Below are 27,319 nucleotides of genomic sequence, written 5' to 3' on the forward strand. Positions count from 1 at the left end.
CCACAGCAAGCGCCCTTTCACTGGGCACTGAAATGTCTGGTGTCTCGACGTATTTGAGGGAAAGCTTTGCAAGACTGGGGTACCTGAAGCAGACCACAGCCTGCTACCAGCCACATGAATCGCTTTTTTTTCTCACCACTGTCTCCTCGGAATATGCAGCAATTTCCCATTCTGATGAAGGAAGGGTTGTATTTCCCGCTTGGCCATTTGCCAGATCAAAAGCATCCCAAACGTCGCATGAAGGCTGCGCAGACTGTTCTGGCTCTTGCTGTCTAGCTGCTGGGTTAGTTGCACCCACAGGAGGACATCATGCCTGATCGTGAAGCACCATGTATTTTAACCACATCGTCTGTTTTGAACACTGTGAACTTGAAATGTTGGTCCAAAAACATGCCCATGCATCCTTCCTTGTCCTCGGCATACAAAGGGAACCTTGCTTTGATTGAACTGGCCAGTGCTCTGTAGAATTCATTTATTCCACCGAATTCGCTAGGACAGTTAAACGTTCCAAAATAATTGGCACTTGAGCAGAAAGTGAAGGACATCTTTGTGCACTGGAAATCACAGTAGCATCATAGAATGGCGTCAGTACTTTGACATACTGTATTTTCGCAAGTATAACCCCCACCGAAAATGTGAAAATTTCAGTGGCAAAGTAGCAGTGCGGATAACACACAGGGTTTTTCCTTTAGTGCGGCTTCATGGCAATGTGCATAGTTCCGTGAAGCTCCTACGCAGTAACACTAAGCCTTCCATGGCAGTGATTGCACAGATCATACAAGGACAAGGAAGACCTTGTGTACAACAGTGAGGACTGCGGCTGAAGTGATAGCTCTAGCGAGAGCAGTGACACTGAATCAATTGTGACTTTCGCCTTGCATTCAGTGTATCCTACTTGCTAAATATACGCTTTTTTCTGTCTACATAGTATGTGATGCGTCGCTTGAGCAGTAGCTTTGGTGCAGCCTTTTCTGTATCAAGTGTGTGGGCAATAAGAGAGGTTTTTTTTCCCCCCTCTGGCGGGCTAAAAGGGGGGTGCGGATTATATGCAGGGGCAGGTTATACGTGCGAAACTACGGTATTCAGAGGCCGCCTCCTATTGCAGATACAGTGTAATCTCGATGATACGATTCTGGGTGATACGAATTTCGGGATGATACGAATTTCTGAGAAGTCCCGGCGAAATTGCATTGTTCGCAATGGGAAAAATTTCGGCTGTTCCGAACAGACCTGCGCGGCCCGGCGGATGATACGAACGAGCTGGCGGGGGCCCGACGACTGCCGAACGAGCAAGTGACGGCTCTCTCTCCCCTCTTTGTCGCTCTTTCTCTAGAAACGGCCGGGCAGTTGTTTTCTGCTTGCTGACACCGCCGCGAAACCCCGCACGCTTCTCGCGGCGTGGCCGGCTGCGGCCGCCATGGCGGCCGCAAAGTGGCGAGGTTGCTCGAGCGACCGCTCCTAACCGCTCTTTAAAATGCCGCTCAAGGCAGACGCTAAGTTGCTTGTGCGGTAAAGGAGCTGATTATGCATGCGAAAACAGTACTATAAAACATCATCCACGGCGCTAGTGAAAGCGCCCATGAAATATCTGCCAGGGTGCTAAGCCTAACCATCTCCGACGGAGCAAAGCCGGCTGTCTCGAGCGCTTCGCAAGTCGTCAGGCTCCTCCATCCTGCCGCGCGCGTCGTGCGTCATTTTCTGGTTGAGGTAGGAGCTACCGCGGGCGCGAAATCGTCGATACAGGCGTGAAAATACAGTGCGCGCAAAGCCGAGGTGTGCGAATCGCGTGCAAAAACGCACCATGCGGTTCACGCTTAACTTGCGGCATGTAGCGAGCTTGGGCACCGCGAGTGAGGTGACGAGCGCGAAGCGTTACGCGCTCCAGAAAGGGCTGCTTTGCGACGTGTGGGTAAAAAAATGCAGAAAAAATCACGATTTTCTTCATGTGAAAGTAAAAAAAGAAATACACGAAAACTTTTTTCAGCGCTACATTTTTTGGTCTGTATTGGTTCATACGAATTTCGGATGATACGAATATTTTTCGCGGTCCCGCGAGATTCGTATCATCGAGATTTTACTGTAGCTTAGGCCATCGATGCTGCTGTTTGGTGTGACTAGCTCAACAGTGACTGCTTCCTTCATGTCCAATAGGCGAGACAGCGTCAAGTCAATGGTTGTTCCATCTGGATCTTGCACTAGACGAAGGGGACCTTTGCCTGCTTTTTTTTTAGCATTCGTCCGGTCGCTTTTGTGCTGATGAACTGTGCTTATAATTGCGACTAATGTGTCTAGCTTTCTTGCACAAACAATCAATAGAAGGGGTGCAGGATATTGCGTCATTGATAGCCAGCTGCAGGGTGTGAGTGAAGCAGGAATGAAGCAGTTCATGGGAGCCGCGTGACCGCGGCATGGATCTTGCATCCCTTGATCTATTTTTTGCAGTCGTCAGGTATCTCCCATTCGTTGCGCATCTCTTCGAGCAATGATGCTATGTTCCCCGTGCTATGGCTGGCAGCCATGTGACGACTGTTGAGTGTGAAAGCAGTCCGAGGTTACTTTTTGCTAGTTCCTCTTTGATTTACCCGCTCCAAGTCGCAGCGGTGCTGGGTGAACAAAACACTCCTCCTCTCACTGTTTCTCCCACTCTGCCTCTTCCCGGCACGACTTCAGGCGCGCATGCGCGATAACGGTCGCCGCAGCTGCCGGAGCAACAGCGGCGGCGGCGCGTTGCGCTGGAGAAGCCGCGTTGCTCGCGTGCGCGTCGTGGCATAGTAGAAATTGTGTCAGCGTTCTGAAGACCACAGAAGAGCGGTTATATGCCCCATGCATAGGGACGAAGCGCAGCAAGGAGTGATTTTGCTTCGTGTTAGCAAAAGGTGAGGCACTTGTTCGTAAGGCGCGACTTTAATCGGACCGATAGCGCTGGTGTCGTGCAAAGCTGTAAACAACGTCTACCATGTTCGATGTCAACTTAAGCTATGCCGTGTCGTACACCAGTGCTGACACGTTGCGTTTGTGCTCAGTTGTATTTTCGTAACATGAATGAAGTGTTGAAGTGAAATTTCGGCGGCTGTCTTACTGTCCGAGCAGCGTACGTACACCTGCATGGCTGTGCGCCGGTCTCGGCGAGGCCTAGCGGGCGGCGCAAAGGGCGCGGGCCCGTGGGGCCAGGCGGGGCCAGCAGCAGAGCGGTGGGAAGAAGCGAGAGGAGGAAAGCATCAGCACCCTCCCCCCATTTTGCGCCTCCTCGCGGTGTTGCCATGACAATTAGCACGCCTCCAAGCTCAAGATGGCGGCAACGTTGCTATGGCAATTAGAACTCACTTTTGCCCACCCAGGCTCGCCAGGGGAGGATATGGCGCTACGACCACAATTAGCCGGGACGCTGGGTTGAAAGCTAATGTCCACATGTCACTGGTAAAGGCAGCAGCTGTTGTTCCTCCTTCAAAAGCACTGCTGAGTTCGGCCAGTGTCCCTCAATGCTTTTCTGGTCATGAAACTCCAGCCGCAGTTTGATGCAGGGACAAAAGCTTCCGCGAGGGTCCCACTCGCGAGGGTTACACTCACTGCGAGGTCAATCGTGGGGCCAGAGGTGAATATAAAAAAGTGTTCATGTGCGTCAGGAGTTGTAAAGTCCAAGGTACGCAGTGAGTTTTGATTCATTGTGGGCTCAAAGTGTCGCCACGACGGTGAGGTAGGTGACGAGGGACTGACAGCTTCTTTTGTTATGCACACGCCGTGCCGACAAATGCGGGAGTTTCGTCGGAGTTTGGCATGATTTCGGCGCGTGTCGTGTAAACTATACTTTATAGAGACCGCCTGAGGGTCAACGGTCAGCGATCCCATGTGAAAATATATATGGTTTTTCTAGCTGGATTATTGAACCAGAAATTCCCTCTAGCTAGAAATAGGCAGAATTTATAGCTAGAAATTCAGTTTCTAGTTCATTTCTAGCTGGATAGAGATTTATTTCCAGCTAGCATTTGTCAGTCCAGCTAGAAGAAAAAATCTGGAAGCTGTAAATAATCGTCTCTAGCTACCCTCAGAATTTTTCTAGTCAGAACCTGTCAGTTCCAGCTATAATCTAATAATCTAGTCAGAAATGAAGCTGGAAATTATGATTTCTTGCTAGAAATGCTCTCCATTTTCACGGAGGATATCAGAGTTGCTTTTAGTTGGTCAGCTTTAACACTTTTGTGACTGCGCCTATTCCCATCGTTAGTGTGTTATCAATGAATACAAATTCAAATTTTGGCACTCTTTGAGTGCTTCTGTACAGCTATCGCCATCCAAAGGGTAAAAGAGGAAGTATTTCATCAGTTCCGCTTTCGACTTTCTTTTCTCCGCTGCAAGGGAGCTTTTGAATGTCCTTTGCCGGTGGGGAGGCGAGCTCTCACGTGGTTTCGATTGCGACGTCGTCAATGCTTGCCAATGCTTCACGCGAATGGCAAATTTTGAAAGATTCCACTGAATCTAAGCTGAAATCGTTGGATGATGCCAGCAGCTCAGACATGGAAGACGACTTCGATTCGTCAGACTTTAGTGCGGATGCCGAAAGTGTGTCAAGCACCCCTGAACATCAACAGGTATCTGCCGTTGAGTTTCGCTTACTCCTTCGGCCGTTTTATCATGGGCGTGCATTGATGTAAACAGGTCCTGCCTGTTTTAAAGGCCAAAGCTCTTATCTGCAAGGTGTCAGCTTCATTCAGGCGAGACCACTTGGGTTCTCTCAGCGAAAATGGCCCAGAGTTGACCTTGGCGTAGCAGTTCATGAGACATTGATTTCGTTGGCAGCGTCCAGAAGTTCTGGAGCTGTCACGGAGCGTGCACCTCGATCAGTTGGCTTTCAGACTTGAGATCATTGAACAGCTGCTGGGCTGTGATGCACAACATCTCGCGGGCTTCACCGTCCCTCCTGTTGCGTCCCCTAAAACTGCACCTTGGGTCCCCAGCACCAACTACAAAAAATGGAATAATACTGGAACTGCAGACTGTGCTACGAAGGAAGGAAGGTTGAGCAGTGTGGGGATCCTGACGCCCAGGCCATTGCGCGATCACTGGGTTTGTGGCCTTGCGCGGCGCTCTTCCCCTCTCTCCCCGAAATGCCGGCTCGTCTCGGCGCCACTGTGTAGAGCCGAGCAGTCGTCTCAAACTCCTGCCTGAGGTGAAGCCTGCAGAGACCGTTGCGGCGATAAAACACTGTCACGCAGCGGGCGCTCCGCCCTGGTAGCGGAGCTAACCTCACCTCATTGGTCCGTTTGAACGATGCCCGAACCCAACTCTCGCCAGGACGCGAACGCGCACCCTGCGCGGGGGTCCGTTCGGGGGAGACGCTGCCAGGACGCCGAAGGCATTGGCCGAAGGTATGTGACGCTTTCTTTACCAGCCGGCGGCAACTCTGTTGCGCCGGCGAAAGCCCACCAGCCCTTCCGGCTGCGGCCCGTGCCCAAGGCTGCTCCTGTTGTCCCTACGCTTGCATATAGTAAGGCCGTACCTACCACTCGACGAACACGCCGTGCGGTACGCGCCTGTGAGCGAATGGGCCCCGTCTCCCTCGCTGCTGCGAGCCGATCCGGCCAGCACGGCGATGCGCGCGCGCACAACGTGCGCGCACCCCGGAATTTGCCCTGACAGAAGAGCCCACTGGCTCTGCGCCGACGAAACGTGCGCACTTGCGCGTGGCGCCCCGTCGCCCCTTTCACCTAATGGGAAGTACGTACCTGTACTGTAAATTGTGTAATTGGGACTGTAAAATATGTGACTAGAATGTTAGTATAAAATAAACGTCTTCACTCCGTACCCTGGGCATATTCCTTTGTCGCCCCCTTCTCCACCTGCCCAACAGAGGCGGTGTTAAGTTGGCGCGACGGCGTTTCAGTATCGTGAGCGTGCTCAACTAGCTCGAACCCACGGTGGTTCCTCGCAGTGTGCATGAATGCCTGCCTTGTGCAATGCCAGGGTTATGCATATTGTGAGGTAGAGAGACCACAGCAGAAAACAAATGTTGTCTGCAAAACATGTGCAGCCAACCTGTGTTTCTCCGCGTCGAGAAACTGCTTCGCGCGGTGGCATGATAGGCCCTAATGTTTATATTTTTGTATGTAAATAACTTTTGTACTTACACAGCTCATATTTGCAGTATTATTCTATAAGGGTTTTGTGTTCAAAGTGTATATTTCAAATTGTTTTTATGTGTACACTGTTCAAACTTTTTTGTTTTGATAATTTTTTGATAAAATGCATAATAAATCTGTTGTTTGAAGTTGTTACTGCTGGAGAGCCATATCCTTCCCCTATCACTTCATACCTTACACTTTAGCATCAATCATTTTCTGTGGCAGGCAAAAAATATTTCCTGGACTACCCAAAAACAACCGGTTTTTCCAAGGTCACAAATGTGTTAATCTGTTTTGTACTTGTGTCTTGATGTTTGAGTGAGAGCATGGATCATGTGATCATTTGTGCACAAACATTCGGTGAATGTAGTTGTGGCCAATCAGAGGCCTAGGGTGTGCTAGTAGGCCCTCCTCACTTATAGCGTCCTCGATAAACACGCACCGGTGTTGCCCCCAAAACCGGCGCGGTGCACAGTGCCCCACGACGGTGCGTACCGGCACGGAGCGTTGATCGAGGACAAACGGGGCGGTTCTACCCAGGCGCCATCTCTTAATCTAAGAAATCAACTCATAAAAACGTTCACAAATAGCAATACAGCACTGTAATGAGACACAGCGCTATTAGAAAGTGGTATTTATTGAAGGCCAATGATTATATGTACGCACAACTTACATCCGTCACACATGCGGAACAACGTACCGCCACCGCTTCCACTAAACAGCTACATACAAGCTGATTCTCATCTTCGTTTGAGCCATAATGCGAGTGCCTGTTTTGTTCCGCCCTTCCGTTACAGCAAAACAAGTAGGTCTTCATCGCCTGGGCACTCCGGTGACAGTTCATGATCATTCGATCGAACGAAACGAATGTCAATCCCCAACTGTCTGGCAATGCATGCAGCCGTCTTTGAAGTGCACGAAGTTCGCGTCCTCATTTACAATCTCTGGCCGTTGTTACCGCCCGATAGGAGCCTGTCGCATCGTTGCCCGATGAATTCACAAGCACTCCATCCTTGTCAGCAACAATACACAGCTCCTCCCGCCTTGACACGAGTGCGGCGATGCGCCGTCGCTGCAGCAGACGGCGGAGGAAGCCCCTTCGCCGGCGTCGTCCGCGATGCATCTCGGGATTGCGCCCCGGCGCACCGTCGACTCTCTTGGTGCGCGGCGGTGCAACCAAAAATTGCCCCGCGACGGTGCGCCCCGGTTTATCGAGGACGGACGGTGCACACCGGTGCAGTTTATCGAGGATGAAAAGGCGCACCGGTGTGCCCCGGTGTGCACCGGTGCGGTTAATCGAGGATGCTATTAGTATTGGGACATGCCTTTGGAGGTGTGGTGTTTGTGAAATAAAACTGAAGTGTTTGGTGTTTCGGGGGTTGATCGAAATGCTGGGCAAATGCTGGGAGACCCTTTTGAGTTAAATATGTTTAGCTAAGTGCATTTAAGTACTTCTCTGTTTTCTTGTAAATTACATCATCATCATTAGCCTGTCTACGCCCATTGCAGGGCTAAGGCCTCTCCCATAGATCTCCGATTATCCCGGTCTTGGGCTAACTGCGACTTAATTTATCCCCGCAAACTTCTTGATCTCATCCGCCCACCTAACTTTCTGCCGCCCCCTGCCACGCTTGCCTTATCTAGGGATCCCCTCTGTTACCCTTAATGACCAACATTAAATTATTTATTAACGGTAAATTAACATTAAATTATGTATGTTCATTAATTGGTAAGTTTTGTAATGCAACCAAATGTAGTGCGTAGATTAAAAGTTAACCTCGCGACCTCCACAGCCATTGTGTACTTCATCAGTGGACTGAGCACACTATTTGTTTGTTTGTTTGTTTACTAACTCATTTATTTATTTGAAGTGCTCACCAACAGTGCTAGGCCTTCTTATGTGATGCGCTAGGTACATGAATATAAGCCTCGAGCTTCGCGATTGCTGCGCCGCCTGCCGCCGCTTCTCCGCGGCGTTGACGGGATGTGCGAAGCGTGGCTGATAGGGGCTCGTGCAGTGTTTTGGTTCTGTTTCGCTTCTTTTCGCCTTTCCGCGCCGAAAAAAAATTGTTAGGGTAACGTCTATAAGCAATGAGTACGTTTAGGTCACTTAAAAAGCAGCTGCGTCTTCGTAGAGCACGCGATCGCCTGCAAGAGCTACCCGGGGACGCGGTTCTACGTGCATCGTCGCCGCTCTTCCGGGCGTCCGCGGCGGTAGTAGCATATCACCCCTGTGACCTCCAAATACGTCAGGCACAAATGAATTTTACTGTCGCCTCGTTTAGACCTGATACTGGCACAGTGATAGGTTGGCTTCATTTTGCGGCGTGGACAAGAATGCGGCTTCGTTTCGAATATATACGTCGCAGAAAAATATGTTTCGGGGTAATTTGATTAGCCAATCCCGGACAATAACTTATGCCTTTTATGAGAAGATAAACCATGCGAAAATGTTAAGTATATTCCAAGCCCGTACGTCGTTAAATATGTGCCCACACATGCGTTATATCAAGAACCATGGCAATATATTATACGCAGTGTCTAGAGTTACGTCCGACGGAACCCAAAATTGAAAACTACAGTTACGTCCGACGGAACTTTAACGTGGTGTCTAGAGTTACGTCCGACGGAACCCAAAATTGAAAACTAGAGTTACGTCCGACGGAACTTTAAGCCAGTTTCTAGGGTTACGTCCGGCGGAAAACTATGGGTCTATTCGATTCAGCCTGCACCTCTTGAACCAGTTCACAGTGGTGCAAAGCGGGTTCCGCCATCGGCGGAACCAGCCCTGCACTTTTGTCGTCTGCTTCTGCACCTCCTCGGCAGGGAGTGCAGGCAAAGCCATGAACCCGTCCTGCACCCGTCGGCACCACCGGTGAATCGAACGTCGCGGTTCAGGTGCCGCGAGCTGCACCGCTGAAACGAACGGCGAAGTGCGGCACCGCCTGAACTGGTTCACGCGGTGCAGGTGAAACGAATAGACCCTATATGTCCGACGGACGTTTAGGCCAACGTTTTGAGTTACGTCCGGCATAACGTAAAGCACAAAAAAAATTACAGCTAACGGCAGCTACCGTGACGCTCTAAATGTGTAATCTATACGCAACAGAGAGTTATAACAGATCGGAAACGGATTACGGAGATTACAACTAGCGACTGCGTGAACATGAAGCGGGCATTTTACCTCTACTGCATCTAAACAGATGGCGCCAGCAGGTCAAGCTGGGCTCTCAATATACGGCTGGCTGCTCCTAGTTTTTCGTTGTATTTGTGAGTCCCTCGCACTGACACCGCCTAGCTGTTCCTCACTCGCCGATTTGTAGACGGGCCCCATGCTGCTGTTAATACTAGTTATGTAGCCAGATCGCCTTTATTTAACCTAAAAGAAGCTATCGTACATGCGTCGCTCGATGACACATGCCACGGCAGTTGGGTCGGGACCGTTTTTCGCTTGCTGCTTGAGCTGTCAGAATCGCGCGGATTTCACTTGTTGCAACCTAATTTTTCTTAAACGATCTCATATTTAAAATCCGTTCGACTAGGCGCGAGCCAAGTGTACGTCTGTCAAACTCTTCCAAAGCGGCCGTCCGCTTTGGAACGACGGACACGGTGCGTCTCGGTACCGTCCGGCCAAGTCGCTCCGGTTGACGGCCCGGTTTACGGTACGGTATGGACCCCAACTCATGCGGGGTGGCGTCCAGACGGTAGACGTTACCGCACTGGAACCGCTTTTCCGATCTGTTATAACTCTCTTTTTAGAGAGTTATAGCAGATCGGAAAAACGGTTCCGGTACGGTAACGTCTACCGTCTGGACGCCACCGCGCATGCGCAGAACCCTACCGTATACCGGAGCGACTTGGCCGCGCAGTACCGAGACATACCGTGTCCGTCGTTCGGAAGCGGGCGGCCGCTTTGGAAGAGTTTAGGATACGTACGATTGGCTCACGCCTAGTCGAATGGATTGTAAATATGAGATCGTTTAAGAAAAATGAGGTTGCAACAAGTGAAATCCACGCGATTCTGACAGCTCAAGCAGCAAGCGAAACACGGTCCCGGCCCAACTGCCGTGGCTTGTGTCGTCGAACGACGCATGTCCGATAGCTTCTTTCAGGTTAAATAAATGCGATACGGCTACTTAAATTAACAGCAACATGTGGCCCGTCTACAAATCGGCGAGTGAGGAACAGGCGGTATCAGTGCGAGGGACTCTCAAATACAACGAAAAACTAGAAACAGCCAGCCGTATGTTCTGAGCTTGACCTACTGGCGCCATCTATTGAAATGGCGTAGAGTTAAAATGCCGCTGTTCACGCAGTCGCAGTTCGAATCTCCGTAGGGGCGTTGGATGTTTTTTTTTTTTTTTTCTAATGCTTTTGAGAACTAAAAACTAATATTTCAGCACAGGAAGCGCCACAGACTCACGAAAAATTGCCAAACGACGTACAACACAAGTCGCTCCCAGTCACGGTAGCATGGCCGGTAGTTACGGTCTGCTATAACTCTAAAAACGAGCCTTCCCGGTACGGTCCCGTAGCGGCTACCGTGTACCGTACCGGAACCGTTTTTCCGATCTGCTATAACTCTCTTTTGTGCTTTACGTTATGCCGGACGTAACTCAAAACATTGGCCTAAACGTCCGTCGGACATATAACTCTAGTTTTCCGCCGGACGTAACCCTAGAACCTGGCTTAAAGTTCCGTCGGACGTAACTCTAGTTTTCAATTTTGGGTTCCGTCGGACGATCTAGATACCGCGTTAAAGGTCCGTCGGACGTAACTCTGGTTTTCAATTTTGGGTTCCGTCGGACGTAACTCTAGACACTGCGTATATTATAAAACCACAGAAAAATACATGCTGTGCAAGTGCGGAAGAAGCATAATAAATAGCTCTAACGGAAATAAAAAAAAATACAGTGCAGCTTCTGACATGCTAAAGACGTTCGTCGAAACTTAAGCCAGGTAGGGCTCACCAGACCAACTATACGCGAAATGCACTGCTATTTCGCGAGACATAGGTGGGGGGTAGGGGAAGGGGACGCTGTGTACAAATGCGGAGCAGATTTAAGCAATGAACGTTTTAGTAATCACACACACACAAATCTCGCGTTCACTGTCGTTTTGTTTTTCGACTTCAACGAACAGCTGATCGTTCGGCGGACGCATTTTTGGAAGTATGCAGGGTAGACAGTTCACAAGCGATGAAAGGTGTCGTTGGAAGAGTGTGGTATGTGATAAGGCCCTCTGATTTCAGTTTCTCCTTTCTTCGGCAGGTTCCCTGTGCCTGTGACGACATTTCGAAGAAGCGTTTACTCGCGGACGCCGATTATATTCTAAGCCCGTCTGCGCGCTGCTTGCAGAGCATATATGTAGCATATGAATGTTTGCGGGCGCTCACCTCACGACAAGACGACTCTGTCGTGTGCTGATCCCCGAGTATAATTCTGCATTATCAGCCATACTTACGTTGAATATTCCCGAAATTAACACACACTGGCTTGTAAATGGTGGTGATCAATATCTGAGGTATATTATTGGCAAAAGTAACTGGCGTGCTGTCAGGTATGAGTGTTCCGCTGAATATGTAAGTGCACAAAACTGATTTACATCATAGTGTATACCCGTAGCATGAACATCTGAGGAACCGGGGGTTACGGAGACACTGCTAGTAAATTCAGGGCAGTGAAACTACAATCAGGTCCATGCATACGACGGTTCCGCGACCGTGGCCTGTGACACACACCTGGCGCTTTTACAGACCGAAAATACCACACTACGATCGCGTCAGAAACATTTACACTGTCGTAAACACACCCCATTTCCGAACAGAGTGACTGCTCCACATAAACTTGGATTGCCAACGCCCGCAATGGCTAAATCTCAGTCGTGAACATGCCGCAAAAGCAGCGGCGATAGTGGGGAGCGGGACGGAGTCTCCCGCGCCTGCTTTCGAAACGGGCCGCTAGGGGGATTTCAGTGGCGCCCCTACAGGCCGCACTCGAGGCGTATAGGCCTCCTGCACTGCCCAGGGGGCGCTGCTCAAGCGGCTTCCGGGTAGTACTTCCAGGTAGTACAAAGCAACGTGGGTCCCATAGGATCCCGTGTTGACAGAAGCAAAATGAGCTCGACGCTCTCGTTTATTTTGCGACGTGGTCACCAGCTCATCCCCGACGCGTGCGATCTATTTCAGTGATCAACTTGGCATTAGGGGAAAAAGCTTTGCAGCGCTAAACACGTTTACAGCGCCGACGAAAGTGCCGGGACCGTGACGGCGTCTGCTACTCGCAGGTTAACCGATCGATGGTCGTACGAAGTGAAATTTTAAGTAAAATTTCTAGTTTAAACTGATATCTAGGTGACCAAGACTTCTCAAAAACAGCCGATCAGAAAAGAAGAGTGACGCAATCGGCGATGATTGCGCTTTAAAAAGCCAGCGAGTCTGGCGGACAGCAGGCTCGCGCACCGCTCTTTTGCGTACCTGCACACTATGCGTGCACTTTCATTAAGCAGTGCTCGTTTGCGTCACCGTTACGAATACATGGTGCAGCGTTAGTTTGCCGTTTTGTTGCGTGTCTCAGTGACAAAATGCCGCGACCGTCAGAAGCGTGAAATCTGTTTTGCGATTCCGAAATTAGTGGCCGTAAAACAAAGTGGTCGGGCGAACTAAGAGACCGCCCGCTTTCCTTGTTTGCTCTCACTTTACTTAATTATGCTCTTGCAGCATACATTTCCAGTTCGCACTTAATAGCCTAGAATGAGGGTCATCAACGGCCGAGTTCCATGCAGCCGACAAGGAGGAGGGCCGGCTGGACGGCAAATCGAGGGGGCGGGGGGGGGGGGGGGGGGGCTTTGAATGCAAATGAGAAAAAATTCAGCGAATTTCTAATACTATTTGACAATAATCTGGCGAAGTGTGAAGATGGGGGGGGGGGGGGGGAGCGGGCAATTCAACTGGAGGACGCAAATTCTTTGTTCTTGTCTCGCTTTCTAACTCCATTTGAAGTCAAAACTGTCGTGTCGGCGTTAAGATTCGACGACCCCTGCTCTAGAAAACCAACACAGTCAGTGATGATCGTATATAAATATTCGGGGCCCCGCGCCGTATATGCGGCTCTGTTATGTTATGCTTTGTTATGTGATGTTATAGAAGTATACATCTCTGCAGGCAGCGGGCGTGTGATTTGGTGCGTGTTTTGCGTCATTTAATAGCGCTTAATTTGCTTATTTAATTGGTGCTAATGCCCCACCTACTCGCTAGTATACATGTACCCCGCCGTTCGTAAATCGTGCGGCGTAAAACATTACGCAAGAATCATTTAGTTTGCGAAAATACGAAACAAAATTTCCACTCGTTTCAAAGGCGGTGCCAGGCGAGCAGTGTCAGCTGAGTCGGCTGCGCAATTCTTGCTTTCGCTTGCATGCTCCCGATGAAGCAACCTTTTGCAGTTACCTCAGGATGTAAGATGAGCAGCGTTCCGTGTTTATGCTACTCGTGGACTTTCCTTTGTCGACCGCGCGCAAGAAGAAAAAAACTGTAAATGTCGTAAAACAGTTAAACCACCCGACCTGGCGATACTGTCCCACGCCGCGACCACCGCGACAGCTCGCTCAAAAGAAGGCCGACAAATCGGCTTCTTTTCGCGGATATTATTTTGTTTAGCCTCTGCAGCTACTTTAAGGGCTATTTCATACAGTATGCAGTCATTTAAACACGCCACAAAGCGCCACAACCAACCTTCACTCTGGCTTGTAATTGAAAACACATGGAGGGCGGCGAGGGTCGTCTGCTTTTGTACTACCCAGAGGCGTCGGCCGCTAGGGGCGCTGGATGTCGCCAAAACTCCAGCGCAGGAGGCCTATAGACCCTTTGCAAAAAGGCGGGCCACACTGACTATTCAGCGGTGGCAACACTGGTGGTTAACGCGACGACGCCATGAGAAAGGAAGCGTCACGCAGGAACGCCGTTGCAGTTACGTGTTTTGACCCAACGCTTCACCATTTTGCAGCCTCATAAAGAGATATTTTGGGTTATTTTCCCACGAAAGGTTATTTTTCCACGTAGTTCTTGTAAAAACAACTTTACGAGAAGCGCATGCCATTATTACGCCGCGGCGGACGTTAGCTGTTCTGTGTTTGCTGCCTTTCGCTTCCTTCATGATGGCGGAGCACAGTGTTGCCGTAATGGCCTGCTGCTCCTCCGCTAGCGCTCGGGCCATTTTGCAAAGGGTCTATAAGGCATACAAAACAAACAAATGGGACGGGAAATAAATAAAAAATGGGCAAAAATAAATATGTAGATATATACAAAAGAGGAGAGGGATCAAAGAAGGCCAAATATTTTCTGAACAAAAAGATCTCCAAGGTCATGTGTAGAGTGTGCACAAATGAACACGAAGCCGATATAAATAATCCCTGCCAGCAAAGGAGTGTCAATGTCCTTTTGCGGCAAACTGCACCATTGTTGTCATAGGTTTGAACAGCTCTGGTGGTACCTTGTGACGCCAACGAAAGGTTCCTCTCACTTCCAGGGGCAATTACCGCATTAGAGCATGCAAAGTACGGGTTTGTCTTGGTTGGGGGGGGGGGGGGCGGTTTGCTCGATGCGGCATCATTCATGGGGCCAGAGGTGAATAGGGAAAGGCGCGCTGGGGCGCCAGTAGAAGTTGTACCGCCCAAGGTACACAGTGCGGTTTATATTCATTACGGGTCTATGGTGTCACCACGACAATGAATATATGTGACGAGGGACTGACAGCTCCTTTTGTGATGCCAGATCCCCTCAATGCTTTTGAAGGACTCTGGTAATGCACACCACCGTGTTGACGAAGCCGGGAATGTTGTCAACGCTGAGCATAATTCCTGTGCGTGTCGTAGGAACAATACTTATAAGAGGCTGCACTAGGGTCGACGGCCAGTGCTGAGAGCTGCTATCAGTCGGCTTTTAAAAGTTGTGATAGACAAATTCCTTGAAACTGCAAAAACAACCTGCGGTGCCACCGGATCCCATGGGAGACTAGCTTCGTTGACGCAGCGCACAGGTCTTGTCTGCCCCCCCTCCCCCTTGTGCTCCCAGAGCCGCCGCGCGGTGGCTTTGGCGACATAGCAACCTCCTCTCATAGCATTACAGCGGAGTTTTGCGACCAGAAAAGCAGTGATAGACTCTGGTTCGGCTTTTACCTTCTTCCGTGTGTCGTCATACATGCTCGGAACGAGCACGCGTGATAGTGTGGTGCGTGATGGATAGTTCAGCACAGCCTCAGCCATAAGTTCTTTGATCCCGCAGTCTTCAACAACACTGCAAGGCTGTAAATCAAGCGCTGCCGTGGCAGCCACCTTGCTATGCTGAGTTTCAGTCCTCTTTTCTGAAAGTGGCTCGGCGCAGTGCACAAAAGTCACTTATAGGGACCCAGAAAAGCATTGTGAAGGTGGCAATCAAATGCATTCAGGTGGTAGAACACATAACGGGGGATTTTTGAGCCAAGGGTGAGCCCCATACGTTGTACGGATATTTTGTAAACAATTTTTGAAGATAGCCTTTCTCAGCTGATGAGCGCGACGCCGCAGCGAGCCGATCGCCGCTGACGCATTGGCGAGGCACCCCCTGATTCGCCCAATCGCCGGTGAGGTCGGCCGCCGGCGACGTCATTGCCACTGGCTTCCAGCTGCTCTTCCTGCTTCCTGCGCGATCCCGAGTAGGCATAGAGTACCGGATTTCTGCAGTGACGTTCCGAGCTCTCCGCGTCCTCTGGATCTGAATAAAGATGAGTTATCCGTGCCACGTCGTTGGTTGCAAAGCGAGCGGCTGGAGTGGCCTCAAAATGAGGCAAGATACGGACGATTGCAGACTGTGCAAAGGCAAAGGCGGGTCCGCAGCGATTGACGCGTGCCTAAACGCAGGAATGTAGCTAGCGCAGAATGGAAGTCGAGCGTCGCGATGTCACATGGCTATTCCCAGTGCTTCCAGCTGCTTTGGAAGAAGCAAAGAGGGAGGAGGAATTGATCGGCAAGCGGGGAGAGGTGCGTGTAATTGTTTCTGGCGCAGCTTATACTGAATGTAGATCAATAATTCCAACGGCATTGCATCACTATATTGGTGCTACGCGACAATACAGGTCTTTTGTAACTTTTACAAAAGGCTTTTCTGGGTCCCTTTAAGGGGGGACATGGCTCTTAAAACAATTTATTTTAATTTTTAAGTAAATTCTATGAAACTTGTCAGTCTTCATGCTTTTCTCCCCACTAATTTCAAATATGCCATTATTTTTCGAGTTGGTTAATTAGTTTCCAAGATAATTAGAGATAATTAACCATTTTTGGAGGGACAATAAACAAAACAGCGTTAGACACAAAACTGTAATCTTTATATTTTCCAATACTATGAACCCTGGCGAGTGCAATAAGAGAATCGGTTTTTTGATGCACCGCTTAGAACTAATTTTACAGCTCATTAAACTTCGGTGTTTGAAAGGGGCACTCATAAATGTTCCTTGTTACTGGTGCCACCAAAGTTTAATGAGCCTTAAAATTAGTTTTAAGCGGTGCATCAAAAAACTGATCCTCTTAATGCACTCACCAGGGTTCATAGTATTAGAAAATATAAAGTTTATAGTTTTGTGGCGAACACTGTTTTGTTTATTGTTGCACCAAAAATGGCTAATTATCTGTAATTATCTTGGTAACTAATTGACTGACTCAAAAAATAATGGCATATTTGAAATGAGTGGAAAAAAGCAGCAAGTCTAACAAGTTTGAGTTTACTTAACTTAACAATTAAAAAAAATTGTTGTAAGAGCCATAACCCCCCTTAAGGGGCGACACGGGTCTTAAAATCCAGAAATTTTGCCAAAAAGTCGATTTTTCAAAATCACCATTTTCAGAAAGTAGAGCTATTTTTCTTCCAGTCAGCCAAGTATCCAGACCCGGGAGTATGTATTTGAGCCATAATATCAATTTATACAGTCAAACCCTGCTAAAACGAAACTGACGGGGTGTGCGAAAATTTTTGTTGGAGCGGAAATTCATTAGGTTGAAATGAGCCCCAACAAGCCACAAAAGGGCACGAAAAATACCCCTGTACGTTGCCCGCATCACTGACCACATATATACTATCTTTAGAGAACGGAGTGATGCGCAAGTAAACATGTTTATTCGGATAATAAACCTGCCAGTAGTCGTCAAACTGTTTTTTCTGATCAACAAGTTGTTAGTTATTTGGGCATTAGGTTCAGCAGCCGAGTTTGCCTGTTCAATCCGCATTTTTCATTGCGCTGTGGCGGCCTCTGGTGGCGCCGCCAAGAAGCAATATGGCAGGGGTGCAAGTGGGCTGCCACTGCAGCGGAAGGGGAATCAGGGCTGAGTTGCTGGTGTTTATTTGTTTCACGTGAATTGTATTGCCAACCTAAAGCTGAAACAGAATAACTATGCTGGAAGACGTACATTTTCAACGTGGGAAACACCCTAACAAGCATGCGACGCTCGTTTCTTTTTGCAGCAGTTCTGCAAGTGTCAGTAAGGGAGGGTGGCCATTTGGGGTTGTGGAAGCGATGTTCTCAAGCATTCTTTTTTTCTAGCGCTTGAAAGAGATGGGAGGGGGACATGGGTATCTGTAAGAGAGCAGCATAAATGCAGGCCCCGAATGTGGCCTTTATACAAATAATTGCTGGAAGCTGGTATGTGAATATCAGCGATGCAAAATATTATATGTGGCGGCAGATTTGTTCAATTCCACCGTTCTTTTTTTTCTGTTTCTTATCATAACGAGCATAAATGCATGAGCAGATTACTTTTGTAAGCATTTTGACTGAAGAAAGCTAGCATAAATGCGTGTGCAAATTACTTTTGTAAGTGTTTTGACCGAAGAAAGCTACCATAAATGCATGTGCAGATTACTTTTGTGAGCGTTTTGACCGAAGAAAGCGAAGTCCAAATCAACCGAAGTCCCGACGTATCTCAGAAAATTGCTTTTTTATTCGTAAGCACACTTGTTCATCGTATCGCACGATTAAATTTTCTTCTTTAGAAGAACTGTCAGTTTGAAAAGTTAGTATTGGTTCATTCCTTTTAAACAGTGGCAATATCACAGGCAAAAAAAGTGGTGCTGGAACTACATTTCTACTGAAATCGCAAGCTCCTCATCATTTGGATGAATACATTTCCCAGCAGAGTTGAGGGCTGTAGGCAGATTACAACGAGAAAAACATACATCACTTTCCGCAAGCATGTCGGGACAGACAGACGGACGGACGGACGGACGGTTCTCGAATGCCGCGGACGCAAAGCTGAGGTGTAGCTTATATTTTTGCACTCCTTCAAGAAGTTTTTTTTTATAGTAGTATTGCTGGCACAGAAACTGATTATCATTCTTTGAATAGCACTTGTCCACTAAGCGTCTCTTACTCTACGTTACTTAAAGGAGCCATGAAGAGAAAACACAAGTTTGGTTCATTCAAAAGATTGTCTCGTTAGAATCATACTGACACCGCTTTTAACGTAAACTTCGCTCAAATAAGCTACATAATTAGGAAAAACGGGAATGGTCATGCGACCCACCAGCTCATTTCCCGCAACAGAACCTATGATGTCACATGAGCTAAGCTCTGCGATTGGCGGAGGCTGGCAGAAGCAGACGCAAATTAGGTAGAGCTTACAAACTAGACGAACGAGCGATTTGCGCTTAAATTTAGGGCACATTCTTTACAAAGCAATAAGAATGATGGGACAAACAGTGGAAGTTACGAAAGCACATGTAAACATAGAAGTACTGATGCGTTCTGCTGTTCGTACTGCGCACAGCATGCTTGGTTTAGCTGCACAGCACTACGGGGCTTGGGGTTGTCTCAGACGACACTGGCCGATTGACGCAAGCAACGGTGTCTTACGTGACCCCATTTGTCGAGCGAGCACTGTTTCAGGGAACGAATGTTTTCTCCCAGAACAAAAACAAGCCAGGTTTAAAAGCGGGCAAAAACAAACCAAACGCTTGCCACGGTATGGTGGCGCCATCTAGGTTACGGAACGTAAAGAAACGCGGGAACAAACCAACACCGCTGTACAGGGCGGAGACAACCTTTGAACGGTCCCGTGCCGCCGCAATTGGGCCAACGGGCTCAACGCGTTATTTTTTTCGTTTCCCACGAGACCTAGCAACGCGAAACAGACAATATGATTCAAACTTCTTCAGTAAACCGCGTTGCGGCGAAAATTTTAGCGCGGTTTTGACACAATGGAGAGTTTTAGCTGACCGTCTTTCACGGTCCGCTCCGCTCCGATAGCGAGCGCGAGCGCCATTGCGCATGCGTGGCGCGCTCGGCCGCGAACGGCATTGGCTCCGGTTGCGCTGAGCGTGCCGCCGATACTGGAGCGGACCGTCAAAAACGGTTAGCTAAAACTCTCTAATGACTTGCTTCGGCGGCGAGCGAGCAACCGAAAATGGCGGCGCCAGCGTATACGTGTCTCTACCCTGTACGGCGGATGCGTGAATGAAGGTACTCTAGGCTGCAGAGCGGTCGGTTCCTGTGATGTCATTTGGGACCACGAAAACGCACGATTGAGCGGGAAAATCAAAATTTTAACCTAAATTGTTTAATTTCTCAGTGAATAAAGCACCGTTTGTATCCGGACAAGCGCTGGGGGCACTATAAAACACGAAATCTTTCGAATAAAACCAACTTGCATTTTCTCTTCATGGCTCCTTTAAGCCATTAAATATGATAGCAAATTTTAGCTCGCAAGCAGATCGCGAGTCCACCAGTAGAAAAAAAATGTGCTCTTCGTACTTCTGTTTCGCGCTTTACGACATAAACATTGGTTTTGATTCTCCGTTTCGTAGATGAAGTTGAGTAACCCTTCTTCTGGACTTAGCGTTCCTTACATTTTCTACAAGCGTGCCAGACATGTACACGTATAGAGCTTCGGTTAAGCGAAGTCAGCGAAGCGTCGCTAGCCACAACATACGGATCGCATCCATAGTGTGAAGGTATGCTTGCTTCATTCACCTTAGAAAGTTTATTACGCTCTATGAACTTGTAGCGACACCATCACCATTGTCACCATCAGCGCCAAATCATCATCAGCACTATCAGCCAGCTCGCGCCTAGAACAGATTCAACACACCTCGGAAACGGCACCCTTGTTCTACGCACCTTGTCCTGTCCATGGCGCAGCCAATGCAACCGCAATAAACGTGGGCTCGGCCTCACCGCCTCGTCGGCCGCCTACAATTAGGTGACCCGGACAAGCGGCTTCGCCATGGCTTCGCAACGCTGCTTCCCCAGCCACAACGTGGACCACGGCACGCAAAGAACGTTCCCCGCCCTCCCAGACCTTCCCTTGCTGATTCCGTTTGACTCCATCACTAACCACGCTGCATGGTTCGTCATCCTGGAGAGCCATTTTTATGTAAATGACATCTGGTCCCCGGAAATCGGGTACCTCGTGACATTACTGAAGCTACCTGCTGACCTCATTGAGCAGATCCAGCTGCTGACCGCAGGCCCCAGTGCGTATGACGACTTAAAAGACACTGTCATCAACCACTACGGCATAAAAACCCGGCAGACGACAATCCCAACAGAACCTGCAGCCATTACCACCATCAGTCCTCTTCCAACACCGCCCTCAGCCCATGTACCCGAACCCTTACTAGGTGACGGGTCTGCGATCATGGGCGCGTATCTCGAGCTTCCAGCCACACCTACACCGACGGGACTCGCAGCCGACGTCGTCACGGACGTCAACCGGCCGGACGGAGCCCTCCTCCTCCCCTACAGTGGCAATATCGCAGTGGCAATATCACAGGCAAAAAACGTGGTGCATGGAACTACATTTCTACTGAAATCGCAAGCTCCTCATCATTTGGATATATAACAATATAACAGTGGCAATATAACAGTGGCAATATCACAGGCAAAACAAGTGGTGCATGGAACTACATTTCTACTGAAATCGCAAGCTCCTCATCATTTGGATGAATACATTTCCCAGCAGAGTTGAGGGCTGTAGGCAGATTACAACGAGAAAAACATACATCACTTTTCGCAAGCATGTCGGGACAGACAGACATACAGACAGACGGACGGGCGGGCGGGCGACATACAGTCATGTGCTTAGCACGGACAAGTATTGCCATCCGGTGGAGCCCGACATAACCAGTGACGGCACACTCACGTGGTTGCCTGCATGTGGGCCTCGCTAGTGAATACAACGGATAAGGCTGACTGAAATATTGGATGTTGTACGACGCATCGCTCGGTTTCACTGCCTCAGCCTGCCTGCACGAGCTGGCAAATTGCAAGGTCCAATTTCACGTGTCGCTTGCATGTACACACTTTGGCCCTCGGTTGATACAGTGGCGTGATGCGTGCTTTTGTCCGTGATCATTCGTTCGATTTTGTGGAGGCATGTGTCAGATTACGCAATGTCTTACATGACTCGGCGCGACTTTAGGAACAGCGTCTCTGGCGGCAGCGCGTGCAGTGAACACTCCTTGTGTTGTCACCATCCTGTGATCTGAGGATGCCGAAAAATGCGAAGCGCATCATATTTGCATGCATTATTCAGTTGTTTAAGTGTCTAATCCACTTATAGATAGAGCAAAAGCTTCAATGGGTTACAGTGTGCACTTAGCTCTGCAGTTTCCTATTTTCATGATAAGTCTTGGAAATGCATGCTGCACAGTGTGAATTACAGTTACCATATTTTCCGGTGTATAAGTTGTGGTTTTTTCTGACGTTTTCGTTGGTGTGTCTTAGCCACTGGTGCGACTTGTGTATGGAATAAATCCCTTACGTGGCGGCCGCGCGTGGTCCGCGCTGGAAAAGGTGCCTGTGGGCTGCCTAATGTCAGCACACGTTAGGAGACACAGCTTTATGGTCTAAATGAATGAAATATTTGCTAGCAAGTCGGGGGAAGAAGGCTTCGATGGTTTTGCCTTGACGTCGTCTAAGTACATGCTATCTGGGTGTATCAATAAACCATTTTTGAGAAGTTAGTTCTGTCTAGACTTTGGACGGTTGATGCACATGCCTAGCACTGCTTACTGGGGATGCGTTCAGAGGCGGTGACCGCCGCAACCATGTACTTTCACCGCACTTTCTAATGAACTGATCCTCTATGAGTTTACCTGATTAACAAGTGCATTTTGTACACCAGTGCGTCCTATGCACCGGTGCGACTTGTATACGGTTTTTTTTTATGGAAAAAGTGTCGTTTTGAGGGGGGTGCGACATATACAAAAGTGCGACTTATAGACTGGAAAATACGGTAAGTGCAACGGTGTTGCCGCGCTCGCAGCCAATGCAAAGTGAAGAAAAACAGCAGCCTGCTCATTGCTTTGCGACATCGCGCGATGTCGCAAGTGGGAGTGTGCCTTATAGCGTCCTTGATAAAGTCGCACCGGTGTTGCTCTCAAAACTGGCGCGGTGCACAGTGCCCCACGACGGTGCGTACCGGCACAGAGCGTTGATTGAGGACAAACGGGGCGGTTCTACCCAAGCACCATCTCTTAATCTAAAAAATAAACTCATAAAAACGTTCACAAGTGGCAATACAGCACTGCAATGAGACAAAGCGCTATTAGAAAGTGATATTTATTGAAGGCCGATGAAATGAAGGACAACTTAAATCCGTCACACATGCGGAACAATGTACCGCCACCGCTTCTACTAAACAGCTACATACAAGCTGCTTCTCATGTTCGTTTGAGCCATAATGCGAGTACCTGTTTTGTTCCGCCCTTCCGTTACAGCAAAACAAGTAGATCTTCATGATCTAGGCACTCCAGTCACAGTTGATGATAATTCGATTGAACGAAATGAATGCCAAACCCCAACTGGCTGGCAATGCATGCAGCCTTCTTTGAAGTACACGAAGTTTGCGTCCTCATTTACAATCTCTGGCCGTTGTTACCGCCCGTTCGGAGCCTGTCGCATCGTTGCCCGATGAATTCGCAAGCAAGTCATTCTTGTCAGCAACAATATACAACTCCTTCCGCCTTGACACGAGTGCGTCCTGGAAATAAAATTTGTGCTTCAAGGACGGGACGACAGAAGAGGACACTGCGCTGTGTAGTGTGTCCTCTTCTGTCGTCCCGTCCTTGAAGGGCAAATTTTATTTCCAGTATGTCAGACCAACTAGCCCGTCGGAACGCTTTAACGAGCGTGTCGATGTGCCGTCACTGCAGCAGACGGCGGAGGAAGCCGCTTCGATGGTGTCGTTCGCGATGCATTTCGGGATTGCACCCCGGCGCACTATCGACTCTCTCGGTGCACGGCGGTGCAACCAAAAATTGCCCCGCGACGGTGCGCCCCGGTTTATCGAGGATGGACAGTGCACGCCGGTGCGGTTTCTCCAGGATGCAAAGGCGCACCGGTGTGCCCCAGTGTGCACCGGTGCGGTTGATCGAAGATGCTATTAAAGCAATGTCGCCTTCTTAGAGGAAACCACTCTATGCATCTGATTACTTTCTTTCTTTCATGCCCGATTCCAGTAACATTTTCAAGTGTAACTGCAGCAGAAAACTGGTCTCTTAAAGCTGTTTTTTTCTGTGATTCTAGCTGAGCTAGCAACTTGTTTCTGTCTCGCTTCCTTTCCTAGCAGTGACGCATTGAGATGTTTCTGTCCATTAAAACAAGGTGCTGCTACTGTAAATTCCCTACAAACATGCGCATTATACGAGTAGGAGGTGAAAGAGCGCTGGCTGGCAGATTTTGCATGTTAGTAATGGCAACACTGTTGTGTTGCAAAGAAATTTCTCTGGCATATTCAGTGCGTGAGAGTCTCTGTAGAAGAGAGGTCCTTTAGAGTCTCCGTAGAAGGCTTGATGCGTGACGGTCGCAATGCAATGCGCAGGTGTCAGGAGGAGCAAGAAGAGGAGGCGGCTGACTTGGAAATTGACGAGGAAATGGTTGTGGAAGCAGACAGGGAGAAAGAAGAGAGGAGAGGTGGCGTTTCCGTGGACCCGTTCTCGGATGCATTGCAGAGCCACATCCTTAGCTCGTGGGAGCTTTTAAAGAGCGACCAGGAACGCTTGCACCTTCTGAGTGGCAACCGGCCGGCCCTCAATGCCGACGCACACATCACCCTGGGTGAGAGTCCTCTGTCGTGCATCCATCCTCCAATCAGAAGATCACGTGGACTGATGAGGCAGGCTGAAAGGTTTGCAACAGAAGGGCGCTAGTCAAAAAATGCTTCTAACTCTGGGTGGCAGCAAACTCTCACTCACCCTTTGTCGTCTGTCATAGCACAAACTTTCGCCCAACTTTGCTAGAGATTCGTATGATGAATTTTGAGCCAGCCACATCGATTTTCGTGGTGACGCAGCAGCCAGGACATTGTGCTGCTGAGCCCAAGGTTCACGGGTTCAGTCTAGCCATCGTGGCTGCTTTTCAGGTGGAGGTGAAAAGTGAAAGCACCCGTGTGTCAAGATTGTGAAGCTCAATAAAGATTCCCGGGTGGTCGAAGCCAATGCGGAGCCCTCCACTATGGTGCGCCTCAGAGGCCAGGTGTAGCTTTGAAGCATTAACCCCCCCCCCCAAAATGTCAACCACATTGGTCAGACTGTGTCTATTTCTGGATCAACTAGAACTTCTCTGCCAGAAGTTTTTTGCGGTACCAAATGGTAGGTAGATGTCACCACTCTGGTAACATTTCTGGGAAAGGTGACTTCACCTACAAGAGGCTTCATGCTGTACCAGGCCAAGTGTGTAAGAGTTTGCAAAAAGGGGTAGGTTTAGTTTTGAAAGAGAAAAAGATGAAGTTTTCATGATCGGCTTCCAAGTATAAAAACAAGCTGTACAGAAGATACGGAAAGTGCAGTGTTGGAAGTTTCCGGTGCCCCCTTGTGCAGGAGGCCAACAGCTGAGGGTCGTGCGCTACCTGACGGCTGGATTGCACGCTCGTGTGTATCTGGCGGAAACGGTAAACACAGAGGAAACGTTCCTGGACGATGCACCTGAGGAATCCTTCCAGGTGAGCTATTTTGAGTGGCAAGTGCAATACGTAAGCAGTCATGGTGTCATCCATTTGAGCTGTAAATGGGACAAGACATGCAAATGCTCGATTGAACGTAGAAGGATTGCGTCAATTCTTGCACGATGCGATTCACTGATTAAATACTTTCTAAACCCACCGTGGCGGCTCAGTGGTCAAGGCATTGTGCTGCTGAGCCCAAGGACGCGGGTTTCATTCCCGGCTGCGGCGACCACTTTCTTGATACAATAAAACCTTGTTACAAGAGACACTCAAGGGAGCCAAAAAACGTGCCTCTTGTAACCAATGTCTCTTGTATATGATGTCGCTAACATGGTGAACATAGGGAAACCAACCAAACCGTTTCCATTGAAATGTCTCTTATAATCAAGTGTCTCTTGTAACAGTGTCTCTTGTAACGGGGTTTTACTGTAGAGGCAAAAAACGATAATTGCCTGTGTGTTTGAGATTTCGGCATATGTTACAGATCCTTAGGTGGTCATAATTAAACTGGTGCCGTTCACTATGGCACACCTCATCGCCTGTGTAGCGTCAACACGTTAAACTGCATGATCAGTCAAATACGTGGCAGTATTTATGCGAAATATCCACCATACTATTTCTCAGCAAGGTTGTTGGTGGTTTTGTGTGCTTTGATTTATCGATCGCACAATTTTGTTCTTGAGGGGAAATAAATTCCACGCACCCTGAACCTTTTGGGGACCTCCAAATTTTTTCGGTGCAAAAGTGTTTGCCTACAGTAGAATCTCAATGATAAGAATCTTGTGGGACCGCAAAAGAATATTTGTATCATCCGAAATTCATATGAACCAACACAGACCAAGAAACTGAGCACTAAAGAGTTTTTCTTTATTTTCTTACCTTTGCAGGAAGAAATCTGTGATGTTTTTCTGCTTTTTTTTAACCTCCATGTCGCCGAGCAGTCCGTTTTGGACTTTCGTCTCCTCACTCGCGGTGCCCAACCTCACTACACGCGCCAACAGTCAAGGCATGAACTACGGCGCATTTTTGCACGTGATTCGTGCGCACCGGCGTTGCGCATGCAATTTTTTCAGGCCCGCGTTGACGATTCCGCGCCTGCGGTAGCTTCTGCCTTGGTGCCATAAGGTGCGCGCCAATGTGGAGGTGCGCACCTCATCCCCTCATGGCGGCAATCTCGAAGCACTCAAGACAGCCGCTGGCTTTGCCGGAGATGTTTAGGCTTACCAGCCCGGCAGATATTTCATGAGCGCTTTCACTAGCGGCGAAGATGATGTTTTATTGGCGATGAGCGCGACCACGCGCGGCACTGCGAAGCGCGCCCCCGTGACATCGGCTTAGGGATTCTCGTTTTGTCGTCTGCTTCATTCGGGCTCGCTCTCCCTGCTGTTTCTTTGCACTCGGTTGACGTGTTACGCTTGTCCGCACCAGATTTGGCATGTCCGTAATTTTTTATCATAATAATAGACATGAAATCGCATACACTAGCTCAAGGCATGAGTTTTGCAGTTTTGGGTACCGCTACCGGAGAAACATTGCCGGCGTCGCCCTATTCCTTGCGACACCGGTCCTGTGCGGAGCGCGAAGAGTTGGAGCTAGGGGTCAGCTTCTTATAAAGCAATTTTTCGGACAAAGGGAACAGTCAGCTGCTAATAACCCAGAACAGCGAAATAGCAAGACCTAAACAAATACCAGGCCCTAAGGGCTGGTACTGCCGAACGCTTGCCGAACGCTCGAAAGTATTGTATCACGTCCCTTTACGTTGTCATGGCATGAAAGTATGCCGGCATGCATTATGGGGCTGCAAGAACTGTAGGTTGAGTTCCGAATAACCCACTGTGCGTGTAGGCGCGTGCTGGTTTTATACCATGCTTCTAACCTGTATGGAGGTTTATTGAGCAAAACGAGTCACGTCTACGGTAAAGATACAGTAACACTGTTTGTTCAGACCTGGTGGATATTTCAGTACATTCCCCAGATCCATGCCTTCCCAGTATGCAGATTTGCGTTATAGGAAATCTGCACTCAAGAGGAGGAGGAGGCGGAGGAGGAGCGAGACGAAGAGAAAACTATTTAGCAGCACAATCGAGCTGATTAGTGGTTCGGGTCCTCAGTCCAGGACAAATGAGTAAGAGCATTTTTTTTCAATTCATAGATCGCCATACCGGGTTTGTTCTACACGCCTGGAAGAGTTGAAAACAGTTGAGGAGAGCTCCTAGGAAATATCCAACGGTTTCGGT

At 48.9% G+C, this 27,319-nt stretch overlaps 1 protein-coding gene across 1 annotated transcript in view; it reads left to right on the plus strand.

The window, feature by feature from the left end:
* The window catches only part of LOC144157019 (mitotic checkpoint serine/threonine-protein kinase BUB1-like), an 84,382-nt gene that overhangs the window by 13,567 nt on the left and 43,496 nt on the right, over nt 1-27,319 (plus strand). Inside the window, exons 5-6 of the mRNA XM_077688402.1 lie at nt 23,961-24,196; nt 24,958-25,079. Coding sequence (XP_077544528.1) covers nt 23,961-24,196; nt 24,958-25,079 — 358 coding nt within the window. The remainder of the gene's footprint in view (nt 1-23,960; nt 24,197-24,957; nt 25,080-27,319) is intronic.

The sequence above is a fragment of the Haemaphysalis longicornis genome, unplaced genomic scaffold (genome assembly GCF_048455015.1).
Source record: "Haemaphysalis longicornis isolate Haplotype H1 unplaced genomic scaffold, Haemaphysalis longicornis Haplotype H1 scaffold_1, whole genome shotgun sequence".
Classification (NCBI taxonomy): domain Eukaryota; kingdom Metazoa; phylum Arthropoda; class Arachnida; order Ixodida; family Ixodidae; genus Haemaphysalis; species Haemaphysalis longicornis.